At 36.5% G+C, this 27749-nt stretch overlaps 1 protein-coding gene across 1 annotated transcript; it reads right to left on the bottom strand.

Annotated features, from left to right (window-relative positions):
* Window positions 1–27396, bottom strand: LOC139309008 (uncharacterized). The gene is made up of 18 exons (XM_070933064.1): window positions 27214–27396; window positions 24127–24289; window positions 22646–22795; window positions 20021–20181; window positions 19215–19388; window positions 17779–17923; window positions 16311–16495; window positions 15367–15508; window positions 14576–14751; window positions 7886–8071; window positions 6481–6643; window positions 5854–6003; window positions 5404–5564; window positions 4983–5156; window positions 2937–3099; window positions 1251–1435; window positions 545–686; window positions 1–188 (listed from the first exon to the last, which is right to left on the bottom strand). Exons 1-18 carry the CDS (start codon window positions 27394–27396, stop codon window positions 1–3), a joined length of 2991 nt encoding a protein of 996 aa, XP_070789165.1.
* Window positions 27397–27749: the final 353 nt, after the last annotated feature.

Raw genomic sequence — 27749 nt, 5'->3', positions numbered from 1 at the left:
TTATGAACGAGGCAGAGCACACAATTTATAAGGCATAGGAGGAGCTGTAAACCCAATTGCTGGTGTCAAGTCCAGGTCTTCTTTCGATATTCCAGGGGGTGTCTGGAAAGTGAATCTCTGCAGGAGGCTGGTAAAGAACAGAAAGAGCTCCATTTTGGCAAGGGTCTCACCTAAGCAGATTCTCCGACCTGTAACAAGGAACAAAAACATGGAAACTGGTTTCAGTGGTTCTTCAATTACATTTTGCAGTTCTTGCCATGAAATGGTGGCTCAGAGATGACAAATCACATGCATGAAAATGAACTAATCCAAAATTTTACAATAGAGATTAATCGTATAGAAATAATGTAGTTTTTAAAAAATGAACCTCCAGTACATTTCTTCTACACTGAATCCCTGAAAATAGTTTGCTGTTATAGTTTTTGCCATTTTTAGAATGTTGAGTGGATTATTCTGGTGATTTCTTTACAAATAATGTTGTAAAAGGAAGAATCTGTTGTTGAAACTCTCATTCGTTATATATAAGTATGATAGAAGATGTTACCTGCAGAGAAAGGCATGAATGCATCCCTCTTCACAAATTTTCCTTCAGAGTCAAGAAAATGCTCAGGGTAGAATTCATGAGGTTTCTCCCACTGGGATTCATCATGGAGCACAGAAGTCAGCAAGGGAACAATGTGCGTGCCCTGCAGGTATTAATGAATTATTAAACAATTAGCACTCCTCTTTGGTTTACTTGTTAATATGAAAGCTTAAAAAGCCATTCCAAATACATGAATTTCCCAATGTGATGGGAATGGAACACCTTCCAGGTGAATTGTTATGACCAGTTAGATGTCTCTATGAATAGCTTTGCAGAGACAGCACAACAGTGGACCTGCCAGCTGGGAGTCAGGTTTGGCAGATAGAAAATTTCTTTGGAGGAAGGAGAAATTGGGGGATTATCCATGTGAGCTCTAGAAGAGCTGCTCCTCCCTAAAAAAACCCTACAGTAATTTAATTTCTTGGGGGTGATTATGGGTTGAGTAGCTTCGGAATGAAGGACTTATAATAGTGAGTGGTCCTTGGGGGCTCTCTGAGCTTGCTTGTTTTCTTGCAGACGTTTCATTACCCATCATCAGTGCTAGTAAGGAGTGCTGTTTGCTATCAGTTCACAATCAACTGCAGAGGATGATCTGGTTGGACATGATAATTAAGAGGGATACACTAACCAACACTGAATGACAAAGCACTTATATGAGACTAATCACCTTTGGAATGAAAAAGCCTTTGAAGGTTATATCTACTGTAGTTGCTCGTGCTACATTTGCTGGAACAATATCAGCAAACCTTTGAGCTTCATGGATAACCGCATCAGTATAAGGCATCTTTGCTCGATGTTCAATCCTTGGCTGAGCAGACCCAATGATTCTTGAAATTTCTTCATAGACCTTATCTAGGAAAGTAAAACAATTATAAGATGTTTGTTAATGTTTTAATTTTGCAGCCGTTCAAACCGGCAAAGAGGTGGCAGGCCATTCATGCAAGAAAAGAAACGGCAGCAGCAGGCCATTTGCGGCGGCAAAGAGGTGGCGGGGGCAGGCCAGTGTCTCAGGGTGGAGTCATGCCCACCTGCACCAACAAAAGTCGGAAGTAGCCACCCGCCAATTCTTGCTGCAAAAATCTTTTTTAAAAACTCTGACTGTCGGGCAATTAAACCCAGCAAGAAATGAGGTATCAGAGAATTATGGTTGCTGTTGCTGCACAAAGATAAATCTAAGGCTCTGGCTATTGCCACCGCTGCTTCGACCTGCCTGTGCCAACCCACCTTGTCGTGAGTGACATTGAGTTGGCTACACCCACTCAGTCACATGATAGCCCCCCAGCCACGCCAACACAATCATTAGAAAGAACCCGTTGTTAAATTAGTTGAATCCGACCATTGATACTCGAACAGGCCACTCATACTGTTCACTAAGGTGCATGGGGATTGGGGAATGGCACAATTGTCCTCATTGCCCAGTACCTCAGGATTTGCTGTGCAGCATTTACATTCATATGGTGCGATTTTTTTTTTTCTGTTGACAGTCTCCTGTGCCCTACTCAGGACAGTTTGAGTTTCATGAGTCCTTTATTCTTGAAGTAGCTCTTCTGCAGACTCCCCAAATCACACAAAAGCATGCCCTGTTCTCACATGATTTCAGAGGCTCTGGAGGCCAGGCAAGAGCAGGTCCTTATTCTCACGTGTCTCCACAGCCTCTGCATCTTTTGTAAGAATTGGGCATGCTTTCAAGAATAGTTCTCAGGTGTTGGTAAACGTTGGTATGTCATCCAAAACTTCATGGCATATCACCTTTGACATGTGTGTCATAGGTTCTCTATCACTGGCCTAGCTAAATGAATGTTCCAAATAACAAAGGATGTCAATAGACAACAAGAGCCTTTGTGGCACAGCAGACTAAAGTGCTCTTAATTAGCACCAGTTGCCTGCAATTACTGCAAGTTCGAATCTCACCAGGCTCAAGGTTGACTCAGCCTTCCATCCTTTCGAGGTAGGTAAAATGAGGACCCAGATTGTGGGGGCAATAAGCTGACTTTGTATAAAAAAGAACACCGCTTAGGGGGCCCCGAAAGCCCTACTAAGCAGGTATATACAAAAGTATGAAGGCTATTGCTTAACGCATTGTAAGCCGCCCTGAGTCTCCGGAGAAGGGCGGCATATAAATCAAACTAATAAATAAATAAATAAATAAATAAATAAATAAATAAATAAATAAATAAATAAATAAACAAACAAACAAACAAACAAAGGAACTGTACAAAGAAATTCCACACCGTTCAACACATTACTCCTTGTTTAACAACAATGGTCAGCCATAAAATTTTACTTTTGTAGATCACATGTTTCATTGCATTATACTTTAATTTAACCAAATATTTGAATATTGATATCCAACCAAACGAAAAGTGCTTACTTTGAATGTCAGGATATTTCATCATTAGTAGTATGGCCCAGCGCAATGTGGTTGAAGTCGTATCCATCCCAGCAGCAAATAGGTTATTCACAACAGCAGTTAGGTTTTCATTATGAAAATACCTTTCTGCTTTGTTTCTCTTCTCCTGCAATATATAAATAGTCTATCTAAGCATATTCGGTATATTCACATCAACTAAATAGCAGAAAGCTGGAGAACACTGAACAATAAGAGCATCTCTCAGAATTTTGGATTTCAGTCCCTAGCTTTCTAAATCAATAAAAAGGATTGTGGGAATGGTAGCTCTAAACACCATAAAGTACTGAGCTCCCTATGATTTGTGATTAAGATGTTCATAGAAATTGAAATAATGAGCATGACATTCTATTAAAAATCTTCTAGAAATTCATATTTTCATAAAATATAGGGTTGGAAAGTACCTTGAAGGTCTTCTATTACAACCCCCAAGGTAAGGAGGAATCTTCATTTTCTTCCTCTTTTTGCTAAAAATCCCAAGACTAGTTTACAAAGGTAAATCAATGAATTTTTGCTTTCAGTCCAGTTATCTCAAAATAAATAAGCAAAGAGGACAAGCAACCAGCATCCATCTCATTTCTAAGAATTGGAGATATTAGAGTGGCAAGGTTCTAGGATGGAAACTCTTCCAATCAATTGACAGAATAATTACTGATGCTGACACCTGAGTATTGGCTAAAGAAAGCATGTTTCATCAGAGATGCCAAGGAAGATCTCCTTCCTTCCTTCCTTTCCCTATGCTTTGAAGCCTCAGAAACTCAGTAAGTAAATAAATGAAATACTCCTAGAGAGGGAAAATATCTCTGATAAGCATTGGGTGAGGGGGGGGGGGGCTGTTTGAATCTCTCCATCATATTGAAGCTTCTTCAAACATGAAAAACAAGCCAAATGTTCAGCACTGTTTTCAAAAGACATCCTCTCCCCCCCCTCATTGAGCTCCTACATGATCAAAAATCATTATTTTATAATTGCCTGGCAATGTATCTGTGCCTAAACAGGACTTTCATTAACTAAGACCTTTACAACTACTTGTTGCTTTCCAAAAGATGTCTTGAAAAAAAGACATGATTTGGGAGGTAATTATTTTTAAAACATATCTCATTTTCATTGTATCTCAGTAAAGGTATAGCAACAGATAGCGCAACTGAGATGATTGTGCCATTTTTTTATTATTATTATTATTATTATTATTATTATTATTATTATTATTATTATTATTATTATTAGAATTAGAATTAGAATTAGAATTAGAATTAGAATTAGAATTAGAATTCTTTATTGGCCAAGTGTGATTGGACACACAAGGAATTTGTCTTTGGTGCATATGCTCTCAGTGTACATAAAAAGACAAGATTCATTCATCAAGAATCATAAGGTACAACACTTAATGATATTCATAGGGTACAAATAAGCAATCCGGAAACAATAACAATATAAATCATTATTATAATTATTTTTATTAGGAGGAGGAGGAGGAGGAGGAGGAGAAAGAGGAGGCGCAGCAGCAGCAACAGATTTGTTTAGATGGGCTTCATTTAAATTGAGGAAATTAATACTTTAAACAAATGCCTTGCAACAGATGATTTATACTACATGTAGCACTTTAATATAACCCTCAAAATGTACTATTTGGGACTTTTTTTAAAGGAAAGTCCCTTGGTTTTCAGTTTAGAAGTTTCAATTGTCAGTTAAAAATGAGTTTTTATTTCCTGCTTTAAAGGTATGAATATGATATGAAAAACTCATTTGGAATTAACAATAAAGAACATCTGTAGCTCAAGTTTCAAATGAGGGGTCCTTGGTGCTGTTTGAGATTGGTTGTTTTCCTTTCAGAAGTTTTATTACCCAAACTAGGTGACATAATCAGTGCTAATTATCTAGTTACCAAGTTTGGGTGATGAAAAAGCTGCAAAAAAACAACCTAGCTCAGAGAGTACCAAGCCCCCCCCCACACACACACCTTGGAATTCCTGGCATGAAACACTTCCTTACCTCTGCCTGTCGGACAAGGAATGAATCAATAAAGCTCCTCTGATCATTTTCATCCAGAACTTTGAGGTGTTCTATGAAAGTGGTCTTTATGAAACCAAACAATTCCTTTTTGTTATTCAGAAGTATGTTACGAGCACCAAAAAGAAAGCCAAACAGGGGGAACATATTATAGAACTGAAAAATACAAAAAGGATAAAAAGAGTCATGAAGAAACCTGAATAATTTTCATGTGGGCATTTTTACTAAAACTATTCATATTTCATAGTGGGAAATAGTTGCATATAGTATATAAGACATCGGGGCTTTTTCTGTCATAGTGTACCTTAAAACACATGGAATATTTATTATAAATCCCACACTACATTAAAGATAACATAGTGAACACACAATGAACTCCTTTTAAAATTGAAAAATAATTTACCAAAACAGAAGGGCTTCCTGCAAGCCGGACATTTTCATTGATTAAGTTTATTAGTCTTTGAAATGTGGGGTCTTCATACTGATATCGCTTGCCAAGTATAAAGGACACTATGATATTGCCAACAGCGGAATTCATAATTGCTGCATTCTCAAATGGTTGTCCTATATAGCAAATATTACAATTAAACAAAGTTATTAAAATTAATTTACATTTATGAAAGAACATCAGCTTTAAAAGACACTTCAATGGCAAAGTCTTCCCACCTTAGGCAAAGTACATTTTTCTAGGAAACTGATAGCCAGTGCTGGAGTACATGGAGATATTGGGCAAATATTAAATAGGATTTGAGGAACTTCATTGGTAGCTCTAGAGGTAGACTGTTAACTTTTCTGCAATAAATCTCTGAAGGTATAGCTCCAGGTGAATCATTAGAAGGAAACATCAACTCACCTTCATAAGATTCAAATGTCTTTATCAGGATCCTGCACTCTTCAATTATTTTATCCTCTATACTCCTCTTGCCCATTCCATAGTCCCGTAGTGCAGATAAAGTAAAGCGGCGCATCACTTTCCAATTCTCCCCATGAGAAAAAAGGATACCTAAAGAGAAAGTGCAAGACTAAAAGACATATTTGCACTACTGAAAAATTCTGCCATTATAATGAAGAGAATGTTTATGGCGCTTGTTTTTGCATAGTACAGAGTCAGAAAGTTAGTGTGGGAAATGCATATGAAGTTTCATGTGAAGCTTTTCTGTTAACTCAGAAAATTACAAACAGTCCCTTATTTACAAACTCTGTTTCTCCAGCCATCCAGTGTGGCAACCAAATTGTCCAAGGGTGGTTGAAAGAAATCAGGAAAAGTATAGGTTAAAACTTTGCAGAATTGATTTCAATTCTCTTTTTCTCTTTTTCAGTCCTATCTTAGGGCAGTCAGGCCTTAGTTTCTATTTTTGTCTCCTATGTTCTCCAACACAAATCTCCTATGCCATCTCCATACTAACTTTTTTTATTTTCACAGCTCTGGACAGATATTGACAAGGTATACTGCCTGATATATAGAATGAGAAAAGCTTACCAAAGCCCTCATGAATTTCATCAGAAAGATGGATATTTGGCCTCTCTGCAAATGCATCAGCGTGATTCACAAGAGCTTCCTTCACTGTTTTGTATCCAGCCAATACCACTATTTTCTGGCATCCCAGTTGAATCCTAAAGACTGGGCCATATACTTTTGACAACTAGAATTGAACACAAGGAGGAAAAAAGAGAAGATCACCATGAAAACCCCTTTATGCACAGTAACAGACATCAGGTGCAAATCATGTTTCACAGATATAAGAATAAAATCATGTTGTTGTTGTTTTTATTGTTTGAAAGCATCTTGTGTGCTACACTTTTTAGGTAGATAAGATAGCAACTTATCTTATTAAGATAGTGGGAAAGGGAGGGACTGGAATAATGTGATCCTTTACTGCTGGTGCTGGTGCACCATTATTCCTGCTGCTCTTCCAGAAACTGAGATATCAGCACAAACCCAAATACATCAGCAGTCATCATGGTTAACATTCCAACTTTTAGTCTGAAAGAAAATTTTCCACATGGCCCATAATTGGAAGAGCAAAAAGCCATTCCGTTCCTTACAATGAAGTACAATAAGTACAATTGCTTATTTAATTGTAATGGAAACATCAACTGAAGTGTGGGCTCAAAGTAGAAAATGCTCTTTGTCGTGTTCCATCAACATCTTCCTGATTCAGATACTTTACTGAATCAGCAATCCAAGGACAAAATAAAGAAGCATAAAGAGTCTGTGTTTATTTCAAACATTTAATAGGCTAAATTTATAACTATCAAATGGATCGATCAGCAGCACAGAGCAGCATTATGCTCCACCATCTCCATAATATCTCAATGCCTTGCATCTTCCTGAGTTTGCTGAACTTTTAACAAACATGATGAAACTTCCAGTCAAATTGCCATGGAAAAGTCTTTTGCTAATAATCAACATGGGGAAAAAGAAGAATGTTGACTATTTGTTGCTGCATTTGTTCATTTCTAATGGCCATGAATATATTTTAATGTGTTTCCTACCCATTCCCTCCCAGAGATCTCTGCTTTCAAATCATAGTATTCCTAATGTAGGAACCAAGTAAATTTTAATACATTGAAAGGCAGTGGAGCAACCTTATTCTATCACCTCTTGCAATTCACAAACATTGACCCGAGAAAAAGATATTAATCCCACCCACCCCTTAAAAAACAACTAAAAACATCTCTCAATTTATCTGTCCATTGATAGGATTATGTCCACAAAAGGGATAACTAAGCTTGCCAAGATCTTGTAATTCTATGCATAATACAGTATAGCACGGTTACAATCATATTAAACAATAACATAAAATCAGAATATCTCCAAAATCTCTTGACCCAACTTTGTCTTGTCGGTTTAGTTGCTTTCAGTCATAATTTCAGTGCATTACCTTTAGCATTGTTCTGTGTGGTCTTTTCATATCCATAATGTGGAGATTTCCAAGAAAGGGTAAAATTCTTGGTCTTGGTGGAAGATTTTGGGAGTTGTTATTCCAGAAACTGTTCGTTTTCAAAAGGAATACAGTCAGAAGAATAAAGAAGAGTGATACAGAAACAAGTTGAGTCCAATCCATTTTCTTTCAGTAAATACTTTCTGTAGTATTTAAAATGGAAAATGCAATACTATTTGATCAAATATAGTTCCTGCACAATATAATGCCTGCACAAATACCTGAAAGTGTTGCAGTACCATGGAGATAATATAAATATGATTCCAGTGAATCATTAACTTTCCTGTTTGATGTAGTTTGTTTTCCTTTATTTGAATGAGATTACTTTGTAATTGAAATGGATGATATCTTAATCTCCAAATAAAAAAGTTTGTCTAGTAAACCAGTGTCCAGGATTGTTAACATTATTTATTTGCTGAGTAAAGAAAACATTGTGAATCCATTTGCATAATTATTGAACTTCAACTTGTGGAAGATTTGTGAAAATGCATTAATACTGATTTTGATCCAAGTAAATTTTCAGGTGTCATGTCCAGTGTCCCAAGGCTTCAGTTTCTTGACCATGCAATTCTCTAGGCCATGGCTTTACTTCCCAGCTGTTCTGGATAAGACTTTTGACTCTCTTCTCCAGAATCACCATAGGCATCACTTTGTCTACCAGCTGCTTATTTTGCCCTTCAGATGGATCCCAACCTCAACTTCAAATATCTCCCATGAAATGTCAAGAGAACCTTAAATCAGAAAATATAATTGATATGATATGAACTGATATGGAAATCTGAAGGTTGTCATAGCTTCACAAAACCCAAGGCCTAAGGCTAACGTATTCCAAAACATGACTGTCATGCTTTGCTTGACTATATCAACAAAGGGAACATTTTTGATATAGTCAAAATGTTTATTGATTATTGAACTGCTCCTATAATTTGGAAGTTTTCTGTAGCTTTCAAGATTTCTTTCCATTATCTCATATGGATGAAAAGGCATGCCCACATCCACTGAGAGAAACATAGCAGATAGGGTATGAATGATGATGTATCTGTCTCAGCTTAAAAAAAAAAATACCTGGAAGCCAATTGAAGATTTTGATTCCCTTTTCTAGGTTTAGCAAGCATTGAATTCTCTTCGAATTTGGAACTGGAAGATCAGGGGCTAAGTCCTCAGGGCTTCAGTTCAGATATATGACCAGCTGGCACAATAAAAATCACATGAGCAGCTAAGAGCCAAATTGCCTAGCAGGTTAACTGATAGAATCCTATGGTTCATGGGTTGTGGTCAAAGTCCTGCCTTGTTGCTTGTTCAGCAAAATTGGGTTTTTTACTACTTTTTTTTTTTTTACTACTGTTGACCTCACCCCATTCCTAAGAGGTCTGTAAGGGGTGTGCATAAGCGCACCAACGTGCCTACCATCCCTGTCCTAATTTCCCTTTTTATTCATATCCATTTCACGTATTCATAATTATGTTTATACTTTTATCTGTTACCTTATATATGCTTGACAAATAAATAAATAAAATAAATAAATTTTAAAAATGATAACTTCTCTCTCTCCTTCCCCCTCCCCCTCTCCTTCTAAAAAGCCTCACTACTAATTCCTGGCTTATGTAGTAGCCTAAACAGGTTGTTTTATTATGATGATTATCCAAACGTTTTCATCAATAACAGTAGCCAGGAGGAGACTGCTGTTCTTTCCTTTATCAATCAATTTTCTTCACTAACTTTTCAGTACTGGGGTGTTCTCTTCACTTTCACCGAACAGCTATAATGGGTACAATTATGAATAATGTAGTATTCAGACATGAATTGAGAAAGGCTTGCATGAAAAATCTAAATCTGGAAGCAACTTGCACCATTTCCCTAAATCTTTTGAATCCCTTAATCTTAGCGTAATTCCCTTTTATTTCCTATCTTGCTGTCATGGCTTGTTGTCAGACTCACAAGAGACAATGAGGAGATAAGTCCTCTAGTGGCTCAAACCATGGCCTGAGGAGTTACATACAGATGAGGTTGGGCTGTCTAGTAAGCAGTAGGCACAGCTGCCATAAGTCCCTGAAGATGAGGAGTCTGAGCTATCCTCATCCTCAGGACTCACCCTATAAAGAGCAGAGCAGAACAGAGTCACACTGCAGGATTCCTCTTCTATTTAAGAAATAATTATTAATTGACTATCAAGAAACAGCAAGCTTAAACCTCTCTGTGAATGACTGGCTTCATTCATCCATTCAGTGCACCTTCATTCCTGGTTTGAAACCTCATGACTTTTACTCTAGATCTGCCAGCTGATGACCCTTTTGCAATGTTTGGACTTTTGGAATTCCACTGTTGTGTCTGATGTTCTGAATTGGAATTCTTATTACAAGATTTAGAGCGCTCCATGGCTTAGGACCTGGTTATTTACGTGACCGCCTGCTACCACCAATAGCCTCCCACCGGCCGGTACGCTCCCATAGAGAGGGGTTCCTCCGGGTGCCGTCGGCCAAGCAATGTTGACTGGCAGCCCCCAGGGGGAGAGCCTTCTCTGTGGGGGCACCTACTATCTGGAATGAGCTCCCCCTGGAGATACGGAGGATCCCAGATCTGCGCACCTTCCGTCGTGCTCTCAAGACTTTTTTATTCCATCAAGCCGGCCTGGCCTAAATCTTTCCCCTTTAAAATGTAAATTTTAATTTGTTTTTAAAATTATTGGGTGTTTTAAATTTGTCTCGGCCAAATTGTTTAATTCGGTTTTATTCTGTTTTTAAATTTTGTATTTATGTGTTTTATTCTGTGGCTGTTCACTGCCCTGAGTCCTTCGGGAGTAGGGCGGTATACAAATTCAATAAATGAAATGAAAATGAAAATGAAATGAAGACTGCTGAACTTTAGGGGACTTGTTTCTCTACTGAGTGTGTGTTTGGGGGGGGGTGACCTTGTGCACACATATCCATTTGTGGTCACGTTTCCTTTGCTGTTTGCTTCTTTACTTCACAAAATTTATCAGTTAATTTTGCAACCGCCTCTCAGTGTACCTCTGTGTGCTTGGCCTGGGACTGGACATTTGCTATAATTATAGTAGCAGTCATAGTTCTTCCAGTTTTTCTTCTTTAGTTTTCTTTATTTAAAATCATGAATGATCTGAAATCCTATTAGTGGAAAAGTACTTCTGGACTTCAGGATCCTTTGTCATTTAACACTCCCACTCGGAATAGTTAATCACTGTATTGATTATGATTATAATCCTACTTAAGACTCAGAAAAACAATGTGTGGGCAAGCATTAAACACAAGCACATACATACACAATACCTCCAGGAGGCTACTACTTTAATTAGAAACATCAGGGGCTTAATCACGAACAAGATACATTAAGAAAGAAGCCAAGGTTGAGCAAAGATCGCTGCTCTGTTGTTGCATAGGACTCCATTACTGACTAACTAAACATGTTTAACAACACTTGACAAATTCTTTCCTCTCAGCCATTGCTGTAAAAAGGGTTTATCTAGGAAAAGATTGTAAAATGTGTAACTTGCATATTTAGAAGCTGGAGATGCAAAGCAAGAAAGATAGAAGTCATATCTGAAAAGCAACTGATTTTATCTGTGGGTGATTGTATAAGTGGTTGTCTTTTGAAGTAATACACTAATTATAAAACTAGAACATCTTAGAGATATCTATTGTTTGCTTATAAATAATATTAACACCTCCTTCTTTTAACCCAGGTGTCTGTGAATAATTCTTCTAGCGGAGCTCTGCAGCAATAGCAATAGCACTTAGACTTACATACTGCTTCATGATGCTTTACAGCCCTCTCTAAGTGGTTTACAGAGTTAGCATATTGTCCCACAATCTGGCCTCTCATTTTACCGACCTCAAAAGGATGGAAGGCTGAGTCAACCTTGAGCCTCTCAGAATTGAACTTCTGGAGTGAACAGTGAGTTAGCCTGCACTACTGCATTCTAACCACTGTGCCACCATGGCTCTTGTATGTCAGGCTCCAAGTAATGCACCCATTACAAATCGAATTCCATGGCATTGCATTTCCTCAAAGAACAAATTTATTTAGATACATCATCTTGGCACTACTAGTGGAAAGCCAGTACTGAAAGTTTCCGTGCTTTCCACCCCAATATAAGTAATAGTTTTTTCATTTTCCAAAACAAATTGTCACATTGTCCAACCAAGATGAGAGCCAGTTGCCTGGCGACTTCTCTCCTCTTCCACCGGTCGGCCGGCCATTGGAATGTACTTGACTCATCCATTAGCTATGCTGTTTTGGCTGAAGGCTCTATCCTCCTCGCTCTCCCCCTCCTTTAGCTCCAAACTGTGTCAAACTGAATTCATGTCAGAATCCCCAAGGATACAAACAATCCCACACCCCAATAAAATTCAGGCTTGACATTCACTCTAGAGTGATAGGTGAAGGGGGGGGGGAGAGGCTAAAAGAGAAGTAGAAATAAGAGGGGAGAAATAGTAAAAATAGATATTAAGATGATATAACATATGGAAGAACTATGAGAAGGTTTAGAACTGAAGGATGATAGTAGAAGTTATGTGTTAGTAAAATTAGAAATGAAAATGAAATGTAATTATTAGGAATAATATTGTTATGTTGATTTGTATTTAAATGTATGATACCCAGATATCTAACCATTCATGCAATGAGTTGTATAAAAATAAAAAACTTTAAAAGGAAAAAAATATTCAGAATGTTGTACATTCAAACCTGAATATTTTGTAATTGTACATGTTAGGGTTTTTTTGGGGGGGAGGGGAATGTAACCCAAAAAATTAAAACTGTATCACAAACCTAGGTTCCTCTAAAAAAAGGGGGGGTGTGTGGCTTGGCTTGCCTTCTCTGACCCAATGTCTAGAGAAAAACTAGGTCTTCAAGACCTTATGGAAAGAAGAGACATATAGGCCCTCCATATTTCAGGCAGGAAAAGGTTCACTTATGAGGTCTGACCAGAAGACAGTGTTTAATAGATGAACCTAGAATGAATCCATCTATATAATCCAGCTGGATTATATATACCAAGGATGTCAAACTTGATTTTCTTGACGGTTGCATCAGGGTTGTGTTTGACCTCGGGGGGTGGGGGGGCATGGCCAGCTCAATGTCACTCATGTTAGTGGCGCCTGTGGTGGCCTGAGAGCTCTGCCAGCGATTAACAGGCTCCCAAGCTACATTTTCAGCTGTGACAGTATCCTACAATCCTCTGCCAGCAAAAACAGAATTTGGAAGGGCTGCACACAGCCCTCATGAGCTCCATTTTCACTGGCAGAAGCACTGCGGGCCAGTCCTTTGCTATTTCCAGGGCAGCCCCATAGACCAGATCTAAGCACCCCATGGTCTGGATCCGGCCCCTGGGCTTTGAGTTTGACACCCCTGGTATATACAATCCATGAGTCCCTCAAATAACTTGGTTCTATGCCATCTAGGGCTTTAAAAGTGACAATCAGCATCTTGAATTGCCCTAGAAAGAAACTCACACAGCAGTAATGTAACAAGAAAGAACTTTGGGGCCTGTGTGTGCTGCTGTGTTCTTGCTCAGTTAAATTTTCTAGGTGACCTGGGGAAGTGGGCTCTGATCTATGAAATCTTTGTGACTAACAAACCAGAAAGGTTTTAAGATAGTATGAGATCATTTGGTTTAAAGACTTAGAAGAATTAGCTAAGCATTATGTATAAAGGAAAAAATACAAATTTTAGATTAAGATACAATTACAAATATCAAACTGATAAAAATCCATCCTAATTCCAATTGACTCATTAAGTTTAAGTCATTCCTTCCAGCTTGTCTTCATGAAATAAAATGTTTTTCTTCTCTAGAATGTTTGTCAAGTAGTTACAAGCTTCTCTTTTTCTCAAGAATTTCTCAACCTTGTTAATGTTCATGAGGAAAAATTTCCAAACTTGTCCTTTTAAAATTTGCAGATTTTCTTTGAGCTCTTCTGTCAGTTGTGTTGGGAGAAATTTATAGTTAAACCATCATAATAAAAGTTGGTCATACAAAAGATAGGAAAATGTAGTCATAAATAGCCAATATATTTCATATAATGAATGAGAGGAGTCAATATTGGGAATGAGTCCAATTTTCTTGAACATTTGGGAACCAGTTTTCTTCTTGGAAATAAATGTTCATACCTTACCCAATAAAAAGTAAAATATATTTTGTCTATACAGCTGGGACTTAAATGCTTTGTCCAAATCAGATCTTCACTGCTTTTCATCTGAACACATAGATTTAGCTGCAAACAAGCTTTTTAATGCTTTAAAGACAAGTGTAAATTATACAAAAACAAGAGGGCATTTTTTTTATTGACCCTGTGTAGTGATTGATATAACAACTAAGAGCCAATTCTGATGTATTCTTTGTCTGCTACTTATAGTATTACTCATTTGGGAACTGGCTTTTCTTCTTGGAAATTGATGATCATACATTCCAATTAAAAAATAAATGTTGATGTTTGCCACTATGAATTTTGTTTACTACATCTTACGGGACTCAGATATGTGGTATTCTTAACATTTAAGAGACAGCATATATAAAGACCATATCCAAAACTAGATGTTGCAGGGGGAAAAAAGGCTCCAAGAGAGACAGATACAGATTCATGAGTCTCTGAATATCCTTCGTTTTTAGAAATGTGGTAGAGCACATAATATGTAAGTCTTCGGAGGTGTGGTAAGCCCAACTTCACGGGTCATGTCCAGGTCTTCTTTTGATATTCCAGGAGCTGGCTGGAGGGTGAATCTCTGCAGAAGACTAGCAAAGAACATGAATATTTCTGTTTTGGCAAGGGTCTCACCTGGACATACTCTCTGACCTATAACAAGGAGTAGAGAACAGAGGATTTGGGTTTATTAGTTTTGCTAGCAGTATTTTATTTCACCTTCTCATGACATATTGGTTTGAGAGTTCACTGTAAAATTCAGAATAACAATTCCAACCCAAGAAGAGAGGTTAGAATGTAGCAAGATCATGTTGGCTAATGAGATCGAAGAATAATGCAAATTCTGAAAGACTGCCACTGAAAATACCCCTATCATTGATCTGCAAAACTGAAGTATATCATAAATCACATTGCAGTGCTGAAACAGCAGGTGTAAATATTTCTGTTTCCCAGAGTGATTATTTATTTTAAAAATATTAGGATGCCCTGCCAATGAAATTAAAAGCAGAAATGTTCACATGTACATGCTAGACCCTTTAATGCCTGTGGATTTATTTGTTTTCTAAACTGTGAGCATATAAATTTAATAAATTATTATTAATACTATTATTATCACCTTCCTCACAGAAAATTTCTAAGTTAGAAGTGGAAAAATAACAGCTAAAAAACTCTTGCTATTAACTTTTACTCCTACTAGCCACTTTGGGAGATTTTAATCAAGGAGAAAAGCTGAACATCATTTTAATATAATTTAAAATAAGATGCTACCGGCAGAGAAAGGCATGAATGCATTTCTTTTTACAAATGTTCCTTCAGTGTTGAGAAAATGCTCAGGGTAGAAGTCATGAGGTCTCTCCCACTGAGATTCATCACGGAGCACAGACGTCAGCAAGGGAATGACATGGGTGCCCTATAAAGAGAAAGCAATGGGTGATTTAAAAATCAACATGGTATATAATGTACCAAGTTATTATATAATCCTAAAATCTCCAATGCACTAATCTGCCCAATCACCTACTCTGGACTGTGTAGAGAGATTTTTGAATTGTTGAACTACATTGTGCCTTTGTTTCTGTTTGCAACCATAAAATGGACTTATAAAAAACTTTTCTGCTGCGCTGAAAACAGAGAAAAAAAAAACCTTCAGATGTTTACTGGATAGTAAACAGCACTGAGCTCCATAGTTCTTAGTCTTAGGGTGCTAATATGCAGTAGAAAGCTTCTTAATCCAAGGAAACTTTTCAAACATTGACTTCAAAGTCTTCATCCCAGTGCTTATTCTTCATGGATAAAGGAGTCCTTACACAGCAGTTTCTCATATGTTACTTGTAGATGGTAAAATGAAAAGGGTCAATACATACAGTATTCTCTGAAAATGTATTAGGATCTATGAGAAACATCATCACTTATGGTAATTATTCTTAAGAATAACTTGCACTCCTATTTGATCATTATGGTGATATAAACTCTGACTTTTTTTGCTGTCATAGATTAATATAGCTCTCCCATGTAACATACACCCTACTCTGTCTGTATGCAAGCTTGTGCCTCCATACAGTATGAATAAAATCAAATATGCCAAATTACTATAGTCCTAAAATTAATAGAATCTGTAATAGAAAAGCTTTTGAAGATCCTTTATTGTTGTACTGTAATAAATGGACTGAATGTAACTAGCTAGGACTAGAAAGAGAACAATACAGATACATCACCTTCGGAATGAAATAGTCCTTAAAGGTAACATCCACTGTAGTTGCATGGGGCATGTTTAAGGGAACAACATCAGCATATCTTTGAACTTCATGGACTACAGCATCTGTGTATGGCATTTTTGTTCGGTGTTCGGCTCTTGGTTGAGCATAGCCAACAACATTTGTTATTTCTTCTTGGACCTTTTCTGAGATAATAAATAATAACATCCAGTAAGATAATCTCATTGCATTCATTATGGTGCTAACTCTTGGCAATATTAAATTGCAATGGCAAGAGATGCAAATTTTCTCTGGAAATCGAAGAGGAATAGTACATTCACTAGTTCAAATTAAAGAAGATACATGCAGAGAGGTGAAGACACCTCCCACTCTCGATGGTTGACAGTTCAATCCTAGGCAGTAACAGATGTTTCTCTATCAGGGTGCAAAGAGAAAATATCTGCTGTGAACTCTGTGTAGGCATCAAGAAGGGCATTCAGCCACTGAACACTCAGCTCCATTCAGTCGCCCTGATCCCACCTTGAAGCAAGTGACTAGAAGGTTGTAAAAAGAAGGAAAAAAACTGTGATATATCGAACAACACCCTGGCAGAATTCAACCTGACTATCCAGTGTGGTTGTGAAGAGACAGTCTGTTGCTGGTTCCCCTCTTGAATAGATTTCCTGGAGGGTGAACCAGGTAGCAGGCCTTCTGAGAGGCAGACCCTACAGTATGGAAGAATCTCCTTTGGAGCTACAAATGCCACCTAACCTACTGACATTTCATAAAATTGTCAAAGTTGTCCTATCTCGGCCTATGGAAATCACAGACACAAAGCTAAGTCTTATTTCATTACTAAAAGGGCTTTGCAACAGAAAAAGAGTTGCTGAATCCCTCCTGTAAGGGCTGATGACCCTCCTGTAATGCCTCTTCATCTTCTGAGTCTGAGCTGGCCAGGACAAAAGCAGTCCTGTTTCAGCAGGCATTGGTGTTCCAAGGTAACTTAAGCCATTGAGTACCTATGAGGATTGTTATTGTTTGCTGGAGATTTTAATCATTCTGGCTTGGGTTTTTGTGGATATGACTTTGTTGTGCCCTGCCTGGAGTATTAGTTGGTCTTTACTGGGCTTTAACATATTGTAAGCAATATAATTGACTCCAATGTCTCACACCATCATAGTTTTCTATGGTAGTAACTAATAACATGTATTCACTAAATTCTAGAGCTACACCATTCTTTGGATTTGATGTCCAAAACATGCTCTGGAGCATAGAGAGGGATGGGAAAGAAGCAGTTCCTTTAAGACAGGTTCTCCATTTATGTTTCTGCATGATTCAAGTCAGAACACAAGATTGGAAATTGAATTCTTTGACTTTTTTGCCTCCTTCACTCAGGTATTATTCAAAACCATTGTCACTTATCTTAGTTACTCCACATTTAACACTATATACCTGAAATCAAGATACTGAAATAATGTAAAGCACTTACTCTGAATTAAAGGGTACTTCATCATTAGAGTAAAGGCCCAAAATAGAGTGCTTGAGATTGTTTCAACAGCAGCCAAGAATAGATTTGTCATGGACTCTTCTAGATTTTTATGGTGGAAATACCCATTGTTCTGGATCTTCCTTTCCTAGAGTTAAAAAAAAGAACCTGCTTTTAAAATTGGTTTTAAAAGGATGCACTCCTGGACAAAGAAGTGCAGCCTTCTCTAAAGCAATCTCTAGTTGCACCTAAAGAAATCAGCAATATTTCTGTCCAAATATTTTTTTTTAAAGCCAAATTTCCACTCTTCCTCAGTGGAAATCTGACTTGTCCAAAAGGTATTTAAATGGCCTGCACTAGTAGCATGCAAAATGTTTTAAGCTTTGAAGTAGACCATTTTGAGTCAAAACATTCTGACTTTTACCAGTTTTTCAACCATTCTGAAAATGTTCTAAAGTGAGGTCAGTCTGGTTTTACAATCACTTGTGTTTGCTGGCGAACTTTCTATCAGCCAAGGTTTAGACCTGAATAACAGTAGCTAATCCTGTCTGCTGGTCATTGAGATTTAATGGATATTACCTATTGACAGAATCTTCACAGGACTCTACAAATATGCATTCTCAATACAGGTGCCTTTTGAGTCCTAAAATGTTCTAGTTTAAATCCTATTTGATACTATCATCCCCACTTTGGGATTGCTACACATTTTATAAATAATTATTCACATGAGAGTTCTTAATCTAAATCTGGCTGATGTTTATATTCATAATATGATTTATATTCATAATTTATTTATTGTGTTTTAAATCAATTTTTAAAGAAACCCTACTACAATAATTAGTAGTTGTTATTGTAACAGTCTTTGAACATATTTTTCCTGAAATACAGTGTATTACTTTCTATGCAATTGATGTACTGTAACTACCCCAATAATGCTCTTATTGGGGTATATGTAATTATCAATATATACAACTATCTCTTTTTTGTGCAAATTTCCTAAGAATAAAAAAAAACCCTTCATCATAATTAAATATAATGCTCCTCAAATGTGTGCCAACTTGTAGGCATTCAAAGCAAATTTTTCTTTATTTATATCCATACACAGGAAGAATTCATTATGGGGGTCCCAACATTATAATCTACAAGAAATAAAAAGATTCTTATGGATTCTTATTTTCCTAGAGTTCTCAATTGCTTGGAAGATTAGGCTAAGTGGTGATCAGTGACTACAATAAAACTGGTTAGTGACTATAATATAAAACTTTTAAATAAGAGTACTAAACACTAGGCAAAGTGAATGATTGCTCAATATTTGAAGACCCTTGCCAATTTGTTAGGTTTGCTTTTTCCTGTATTAAGGATTCTTGCCAATTGCGGGTACTTGCAATTGCAAAATTTTATGGAAAACTTCAAGCTGCCATTTCTGCACATTTCATTACCTGTTGCTGTTGTACAAGATATGAATCAATAAAGTTTCTTGTATCATTCTCATCCAGATTATTGAGACATTGGATGAAGTTTTCATTGACAAAAGCATTAAATTCCCTTCCGTTCTTCAGGATTTTCTTACGAGCGCCAAAAAGGAAGCCAAACATGGGAAACATGTTATACAGCTGTAAGATACAAAATAACAGAGATAATAAAGAAGTCACATACCTAAAATATCATTTTGGATAGACTTTACAAATGATATCTGTTTATATATTATACCAGAAGTCTTAATAATATAGAGCAATTACAATTCAGAGATAGACTTCCTTTCAGTTTCCTTAAAGATAGAGCTTGCAATATGCCATGTCCAGGAAATTTTTCCACTAAAAATTTGGTGGGGAATTTTGGAGGTCCTGTCATAGACAGGTCTAGTTAATATTGTGTTGCTCTCATTAACATATAAAATTTTCATCTATTAGTTCTTAGTAATTGAAACACATTTGAATTAGATTCTAGTCTTTCTTGTACTTCTTCTGTAAATTGACTGGAAAATGGAACCAGAGTTGCACCAAGTTCCCATTGCAAGAAACTTTTGTTATAGAATATTTGATATACCTCCATACATACTTGTATACTCAAATAGAAGAACAATAGAAATATTGTGTCCCTTTAAAAAAAAAAACATTTTGAACCATCACAAAGTTTTTCGATATTACATTAGATTCTGGATTTTGCAATGAATCCTGAAAAATGCACACTGTCTTGCCTATCCATTAAATGAGCTCCTAATGCTTTTCAGATGAATAATCATTACCTGCACTGCTGGGCTTCCCATAAGCATGGCAGTTTCTGCTACCAAGCTCAATAATTTAATAAAACGTGGATCTTCATAGTCGTATCGCTTCCCAAATAAGATGGATACTATGATATTGGCAACAGCTGCAGTCATGATTCTTCTGAATTCAAATGGTTTTCCTAGACAACAAATATGGACTTTCATGAAAATGTTAATACAATATAAAACTATCATAAATTCTAACATTGTATTTTCATTGCCTTAATTCTAGCATCAGTTGGCTTCTTTGATCAGAGTTAAAATATTGTTTTTTTAAAAAAAACTTCTCAAAACATTTATGGACCTTTTGCTGACATTTGGACAGAAATCACAATGAGTTTTGGATTTGTGAATGGATAAGGAGGGATAGTTATGGGAAGAGGTGAACCATTATATAATCTCATGGGGAGTGAGGCACTATTAATTTTCCTGTATTTAATTTTTCTGTGTTTGTTAATATGGTGAAGTTGCAGGGCTGAAAATAAACAAAGAAAAAACTAAAATATTAGTTAAAAATATTACAGATTTAGAGAAAAAAGAACTAACAAGGAAGATAGGCATTCAGATAGTCAAGAAAGTTAAATATTTAGGAATTCAACTAATGGCAAGGTGTATAACTATTAAAGAAGGTAATTATTATAAATTGGCACAAATTAAAACGGATTTGGAGAAGTAGAAAAATCTGCAATTGTCATTGATGGGAAGAATAGCTACTATGAAAATGAATATTTTGCTGAGATTATTATATTTATTTCAAACAATACCAATAAAACTGGGAAAAATATTTTGAAGAATTAAACAAAACAATATTACAATATATTTGGCAAGGGGAAAAAGCAAGAATAAGTTTGAAAATGTTGCAAGATTCTAAAAACAGAGGGGGTTTGGACTGCCAGATTAGGAATTGTACTACCAGGCTTCGATACTTACTTGAGTGAAAGAATGGATTGGTTGGCGGAACAAAAGACTATTGACCTTGGAGGGACATGATCTCCAACTGGGTTTGACATGCTTTTTTATGATATGGAATAAACAAAATACATAACTATTTCCAAAGACATTATATCAGGAATGCACTGTTATTAGTATGGGAGAAAATTAAAGAACAACACTATTTGAAAATACTGGTCTGGCTCTCCACAATGGAGGCACTGATTTATCCAAATGTTATTGATATGGAGAATATCACTAGATATAAAGATATTTTCAATGAAAAGGGGGAACTTAAAACTAAACAGGAATTGAGTGGTCAAGGGATTGAGATAATTTGGTGGTCACATGTGCAGATACAATCCAGATATGAGAAGGATGCTAAAATGTATGTTTTTTTTATAAAGAATTAACAGAATTAAATCAGATATTAACAGAGACAGATGAAAAATTAATAAAGAAAATATATAGCTATTTGTTAAGTATTAAGATGGAAGATGAACAAGTAAAAGAGACAATGATAGTATGGGCTAAAAACTTTGGCTATCCAATTGAGTTAGATAAATGGCAGAAACTATGGGATAGAAATTATAAATTAACAATGTTTACTGCCTACAAAGAAAATCTTTATAAAATGTTTTATAGATGGCATTTTCTGCCCTCAAGATTAGGCAATCATACGTTGTGGACATGCCCAAAAGCAAAAAAAATATTGGACAAAAATACATACATGGTTGGAAAAAATGATAAAACAACATATTGATTTGAAACCAGGAATATACTTGTTGGCATTTTACTGGATAAATATAATAAAGGGAATGCATATTTGATTTTTCATGTACTGACTGCAGCTAGAATTGTATTTGCACAACAATGGAAAAGTGAAGAGATCCCAACGGATGAAAATGTGATTTAAAAAATACTAGAATGTGCAGACATGGATAGGCTAACACTTACAATTAAGGAAAAGAAAGAAACTGGATACTTTTTGACCTGGGACCTATTTTATCAATGGTTAGCTGACAAAAACAGGAGCTAGAAACAGGGAAATATATGGAAAGGATCAATGATATAAGGAAGGTATGTTAAAATGGTTAAGTAAACATTATTGTTGTTGTTGTTGTTATCATCATCATCATCAATACTAATGTAATGTATATGGTTGTAAACATTGTTATTATTATTTCCTAAAACTGTTTGTACCCAGACAACACATTGTTTAATTGAAAATGGAATTTTTATGTTATTTTTTAAAATGTAAAAAAAGTCCAATGGAAGGAGTTATCTACTTAAGAATTAATAGACATGAAAGAAATCATGATTATATTATTAAAGTCTGAACATTCACCCCAAAAAAATCCTGTATTTGTTGCAAGAAATGAGCCCCTTCCTTAAATAATATTTTTTCTATCTTTGTTTTCTTTTATTTTATATTCTTCTTGAGAGATTGTCTCTCTTTGATCCTTTTCTCTCTCCTCTTTGTGTTTTTTCTATTTTATTTTATTTTCCGATTTGAGTTTTTATTATTTTTCAGCATTTTGAATACCGTTCAATAAAAACTATTTAAAAAGAACTAAAGTTCTGGAAGTCTGGAACATGTCATGAAGAAATCTCAAACCCTTCAAGATAACATAAGATAGATAAATTCTTGAGTCCCAAGAAACACCAACTCACCTTTATAAGATTCAAACTTCTTTACCAGGAAACTGCATTCTTCAGCTATTTTGCTTTCCATAGATCTCTTACCCATCCCATAGTCCCGTAATGTGGTTAACATGAAACGCCTCATCACCCTCCAGTTCTCACCATGGGATAAAGTTACTCCTGAAAAACCAAAGAATATGCAAAATGTCAACCGATTGTGAAGAAAGGTACTCCCTACCAGTTGGCTCTTCCAACCCAAGGAACATTTCTTAAACATTCAGTTCAGTTTTCTAATATTGTTACCTTAGTGTTTGTGTAAGTCAGAGTTTCTCAACCTTTTCAACTTTGTGTGTACTTCAATTCCTAGAATTCCCCAGCCAATTCTGTAAGTTGAAATAGTGATGATGACCTGTAAAGCCCTACATGGCTTAGGTCCAGGATATTTGTTGGACCATCTGCAACCAGCAACAGCTCCCCATCGCCCGGTGCATTCTCACAGGGAGGGCCTACTCAGGGTGCCGTCGGCTAGACAGTGTCGACTGGCGACCCCTAGAGGCAGAGCTTTCTCTGTTCCCACCCTCTGGAACCAACTTCCTCTGGGGCTCCGATTGGCCCCGACCTCCGAACCTTCCACCGCAACTTAAAGACATGGTTGTTCAGCCTGGACTGGGGGGGGTTAATATGTATTTTAACACGCTTTTATTGGATATTTTATTGTTGTGAGCTGCCCTGAGTCCTATGGAGATAGGGCGGCATATAAATTAAATAAAATAAATAAATAAAATAAATAAATATGCATGTCTTAAAGTTGGTGTGTATGGAAACACTGATCTAAGGCATCCATGGGAGAGAGCCAAGTAATTCTGCCCCCAAATATCCTGATAATTGTTAGAGGAAAATGTCTGTGGTCCCATTTTACAGAATGACTACAAAGATCATCCCAATGCAGAAAACTGGCTAGTGACATATTAAAGATAGCAAAGAAATATATTTTTGAAAAACCCACCCTAGTGTATTGTTTATTCCAGAATATACAGAATTATCTAACTAACAACAGTAAATCTTAGCAAGAGCTATACTATACTTGCCTCCAGAACACTAGATATTGGATAACCATTTGTCTGAAGTGGTGTAGGATTTCCTGCCTAGGCAGGGGGTTAGACTAGAAGACCTTCAAGGTCCCCTCCAACTCTGTTATTCTGTTATTTTTCTGTCGTTGCTTCCTATTTTTAGTTTCTGACATGGTTTTTCCTTTTTCTGTTGCTACGGTATGTACACTTATTATTATTTTTAAAGGTGTTTAAAAAACACCTTTCATTTTTCCCTATGTTCCCTTATATCTCTTTCAGTTATTATTTTGGAAAAAGTTTAGTTATTTCTAAATTAAAAACCAGTCAATTCAGTTTCAATCAATTATAATTTATTCTGCTCCTGTGATACCTTTGTTACAAATGCTCCATTGTACAGTCACATGTTTCCAAATTGTATTGACATGAAATAAGGGTCCTCACCAAAACCCCCTGAAAACTCCTCAAATATGGGGACAGGAGCTCTCTCAGCAAACACATCAGCCTTATTCACCAGAGCTTCCTTTATGGTCTCATATCCTATTAGCACCACTATTTTCTGGACTCCCAGTTGGATTTTAAACACGGGTCCATACTGCTTTGATAGCTGGAAAAAATAAAGTATGAGAGAGATAGCTGTGATCAAAAAAAGTGACCCTTTATAAAGCACAATGAAAATATAACTTACATATCATAGATAAAAATACAAGTTTACAATAATAAAACTATTTATCTATTTATCTAAGAAATATTTATTTATTTAATATTTATCTAAGAAAAAAAGACCATTTATGAAATGTACAGACCAAGCAATAAGACTTTGCTGCAGATTCTATGGTAGATTTCAGAAATACACAATAGAAGAACTGTATTTTGAAATGAAATGAAAATAAGTTATTAAGAATGTGTTTTAACCAGAATATTCATGGATCACAGCATCATAATCATTTCTTTCTAGCAGGAATGGAATGGAATGGAATGGAATGCAATGCAATGCAATGCAATGCAATGCAATGCAATGCAATGCAATGCAATGCAATGCAATGCAATGCAATGCAATGCAATGCAATGCAATACAATACAATACAATACAATACAATACAATACAATACAATACAATACAATACTTTATTGGTCAAGGGTGATTGGATACACAAGGAATTTGTCTCCAGTGCTTAAGTTCTCAGTGTACATGAAAAGCAACAAAGTAATATAATCATAAGATACCAATAGGAAAAGGTAATAAAAAAGATGAGAAGGATAATAGTATTGCAGCCCTACAACATGGGTAAATATCTTTAGACATAAGACAGTACTATGGTAGGTATAGGTGCAGGTTTGATAGGTAGGTGCAGGGACGGTATGTGTAGGCAGTAGGTGTTGAAACAATGCTTCAATACCCTCAAACTTTCCCCTGCAGTTTTTTCATATAATGTCTGTGACAAAAGTTTCCCACGAGCCCACAGGACACAGAGATATCTGCTTCCAAAAGATCATTCATTTGGAAAGCAAGATATGGGAGAGTAAGGCCAAGAAGTTTGTGGAGAATGATTGAGAAGAGATGATGGAAGTAGAATTCTCTGTGAAAAGAGATAAATGGAGGGAGAAAGAGGTGGAGGGAGGGGGATTATGAGAAGCAGTCCCAAATCTCTCCAGCTTGGTGGACTGGTGGGGGGAAGAGGAAATGGTTCCAGGTGATTGGCAGGCCCGTGTGTAAATGGAGGTTCGCACAGGAATCTGAGCACCCATCACTCATACAAATGAAACTTTGCATGTGAGCATGAGTGCCCGCTGCTCACACAAATGGAGCTTCGTGCACAAGTGCAAGCATCTGCCACCTGTGCAAGTGGAGCTGCATGTGCACCTGCTTGCCCAATACTTGTATGGCAACAGTAGTGGGCCACAGCCCGGGGTTGGGGACCCCTGCTAGAGAGAGTATGAGAAAGCCAAGGATATAGATGACTGGGGAGTTTTAGGTATTGGATGAGTTTCCAAAGTTGTGACTGAATTCTAGTAGGAATAGGCGCTGTCCCCTTTTGTTACCCACCCATCTTTTTTAGAAGGCATTTGATCACTTGCTTTCATTCATGAAATTCTTTGAATCCTCTGAACATTTAATAAATGGATCCATTTCGGTTTCCCTCAGTTAATCAATTTTAAAGATAGGCTTAAGATACAGAAGGAACTTGACAGAATTGAACGTTGTGCGCTATATAACAGAATGAAATTCAATGATGAAAAAAGTCAGGTTCTATATTTAGGTAAGAAAAACAAAATGCACAGATACAGTATATATACCTCATTCAATAGTAGTAACTGTGAGGAGATCTTGGAGTCCTAGTGGACAATCATTTAAATATGAGCCAGCAGTGTGCTGCAGTTGCCAAAAAAGCCAACACAGTTCTAGGCTGCATAAACAGAGGGATAGAATCAAGATCACGTGAAGTGTTAATACCATTTTATAATGCTTTGGTAAGGCCACACTTGGAATACTGCATCCAGTTTTGGTCACCACGATGTAAAAAAAATGTTGAGACTCTAGAAAGACTGTAGAGAAGAGCAACAAAGATGATTAGGGGACTGGAGGCTAAAACATATGAAGAATGGCTGCAGGAACTGGGTATGTCTAGTTTGATGAAAAGAAGGACTAGAGGTGACATGATAGCAGTGTTCCAATATCTCAGGGGCTGCCACAAAGAAGAGGGAGTCACACTATCCTCCAAAGCACCTGAGGGCAGGACAAGAAGCAATTGGTGGAAACTAATCAAAGAGAGAAGCAGCCTAGAACTAAGGAAAAATTTCCTGACAGTTAGAACAATTAATCAGTGGAAAAACGTGCCTCCAGAAATTGTAAACAGATGTTTTTAAGAAAAGATTGGACAACCATTTGTCTGAAATGGTATAGGGTTTCCTGCCTAATCAGGGGCTTGGTCTAGAAGACCTCCAAGATCCTTTCCAACTCTGTTATTCTATTCTATTCTATTCTATTCTATTCCATTCCATTCCATTCCATTCCATTCCATTCCATTCCATTCCATTCCAATCCATTCCATTCCAATCCAATCTATTCCTTGTCCAAATATACTTTTGAGGTGCAATTAATTTTTGTGTACCTTTCTGAAAGAAATGCATTTTTGTTTAAATTTACCCCTAAAACATGGTATTTCTAATATAATGTATTTACACATTATTTATATGTATATATAGAATTATTTACTGGAAATTATACCATGTTTTTGTTTGAACATGAACTGAACATTATTGCACACATTTCAAAGCTTTCATCTCAAAACTATCCATTCTACAGTAATATATTTCATTGCTGCCTATCAAGATCTATCTAGCTTCAAGGATTAGATTAGAAAAAAAAAGAATGAATAGGACATTCTTTTATTTGTCGGGAATGAATGAACCATTTGATTTAATAAGAGCATTCCGTGACTTCCGTCAGAGCAAGTTGTCATTTCCCTCGCTTACAAAAGTCACAGAATGCTGCAATTTTGCCCTGCAACAGAAAGATGGAAAAGTTACCTTTAACATTGTCTGGTAAGGTTTCTTCAGATCCATTATATGAAGGTTTCCAACAATAGGCAAAGGCTTGGGTCCTGGTGGAAAATCTTTGGAGCTCTTCTTCCAGGGGTTGCCCATTTTGAAAAGGAGCATAATCGTAAGTGTAGATAAGAACAGTATTGAAACAGAAACAATCCAATCCATTTCTTTTTAATTGGCAAATACTTTTGTGGTTCTAATAAAAAGTTTGCCACACAATACAATCAAGGAGAGTGTCTGCCAACTGAAAAGGTCCAAATAGGATCGAAGCATTAAATTCTTGACTCAGGCTGAAAGCTAAGATTAAGTGAAAGAATGGACCCCTTTATGTTAGAAAGGCAGACCGAGTATCTCACAGTCATCCTTGTTAATGATTAAATTATAGATAATAATATATTTTTGAGAAATACCAGAATTTTCCTGGCATTCCTCCATTTAACTCTTTACAGGTATGGAACTGTGAACACATTGAGGTTTCTCCAAACCAGTTAAGTCCCAAAAAAGGATGAGGGGGAAAA

This window comes from Pituophis catenifer, unplaced genomic scaffold, assembly GCF_029215685.1.
Source record: "Pituophis catenifer annectens isolate HBS135680 unplaced genomic scaffold, rPitCat1.0.hap2 SCAF_1, whole genome shotgun sequence".
Classification (NCBI taxonomy): domain Eukaryota; kingdom Metazoa; phylum Chordata; class Lepidosauria; order Squamata; family Colubridae; genus Pituophis; species Pituophis catenifer.
The sequence above is the reverse complement of the archived record's forward strand: the minus strand, read 5'-3'. Positions and strand labels throughout refer to the sequence as shown.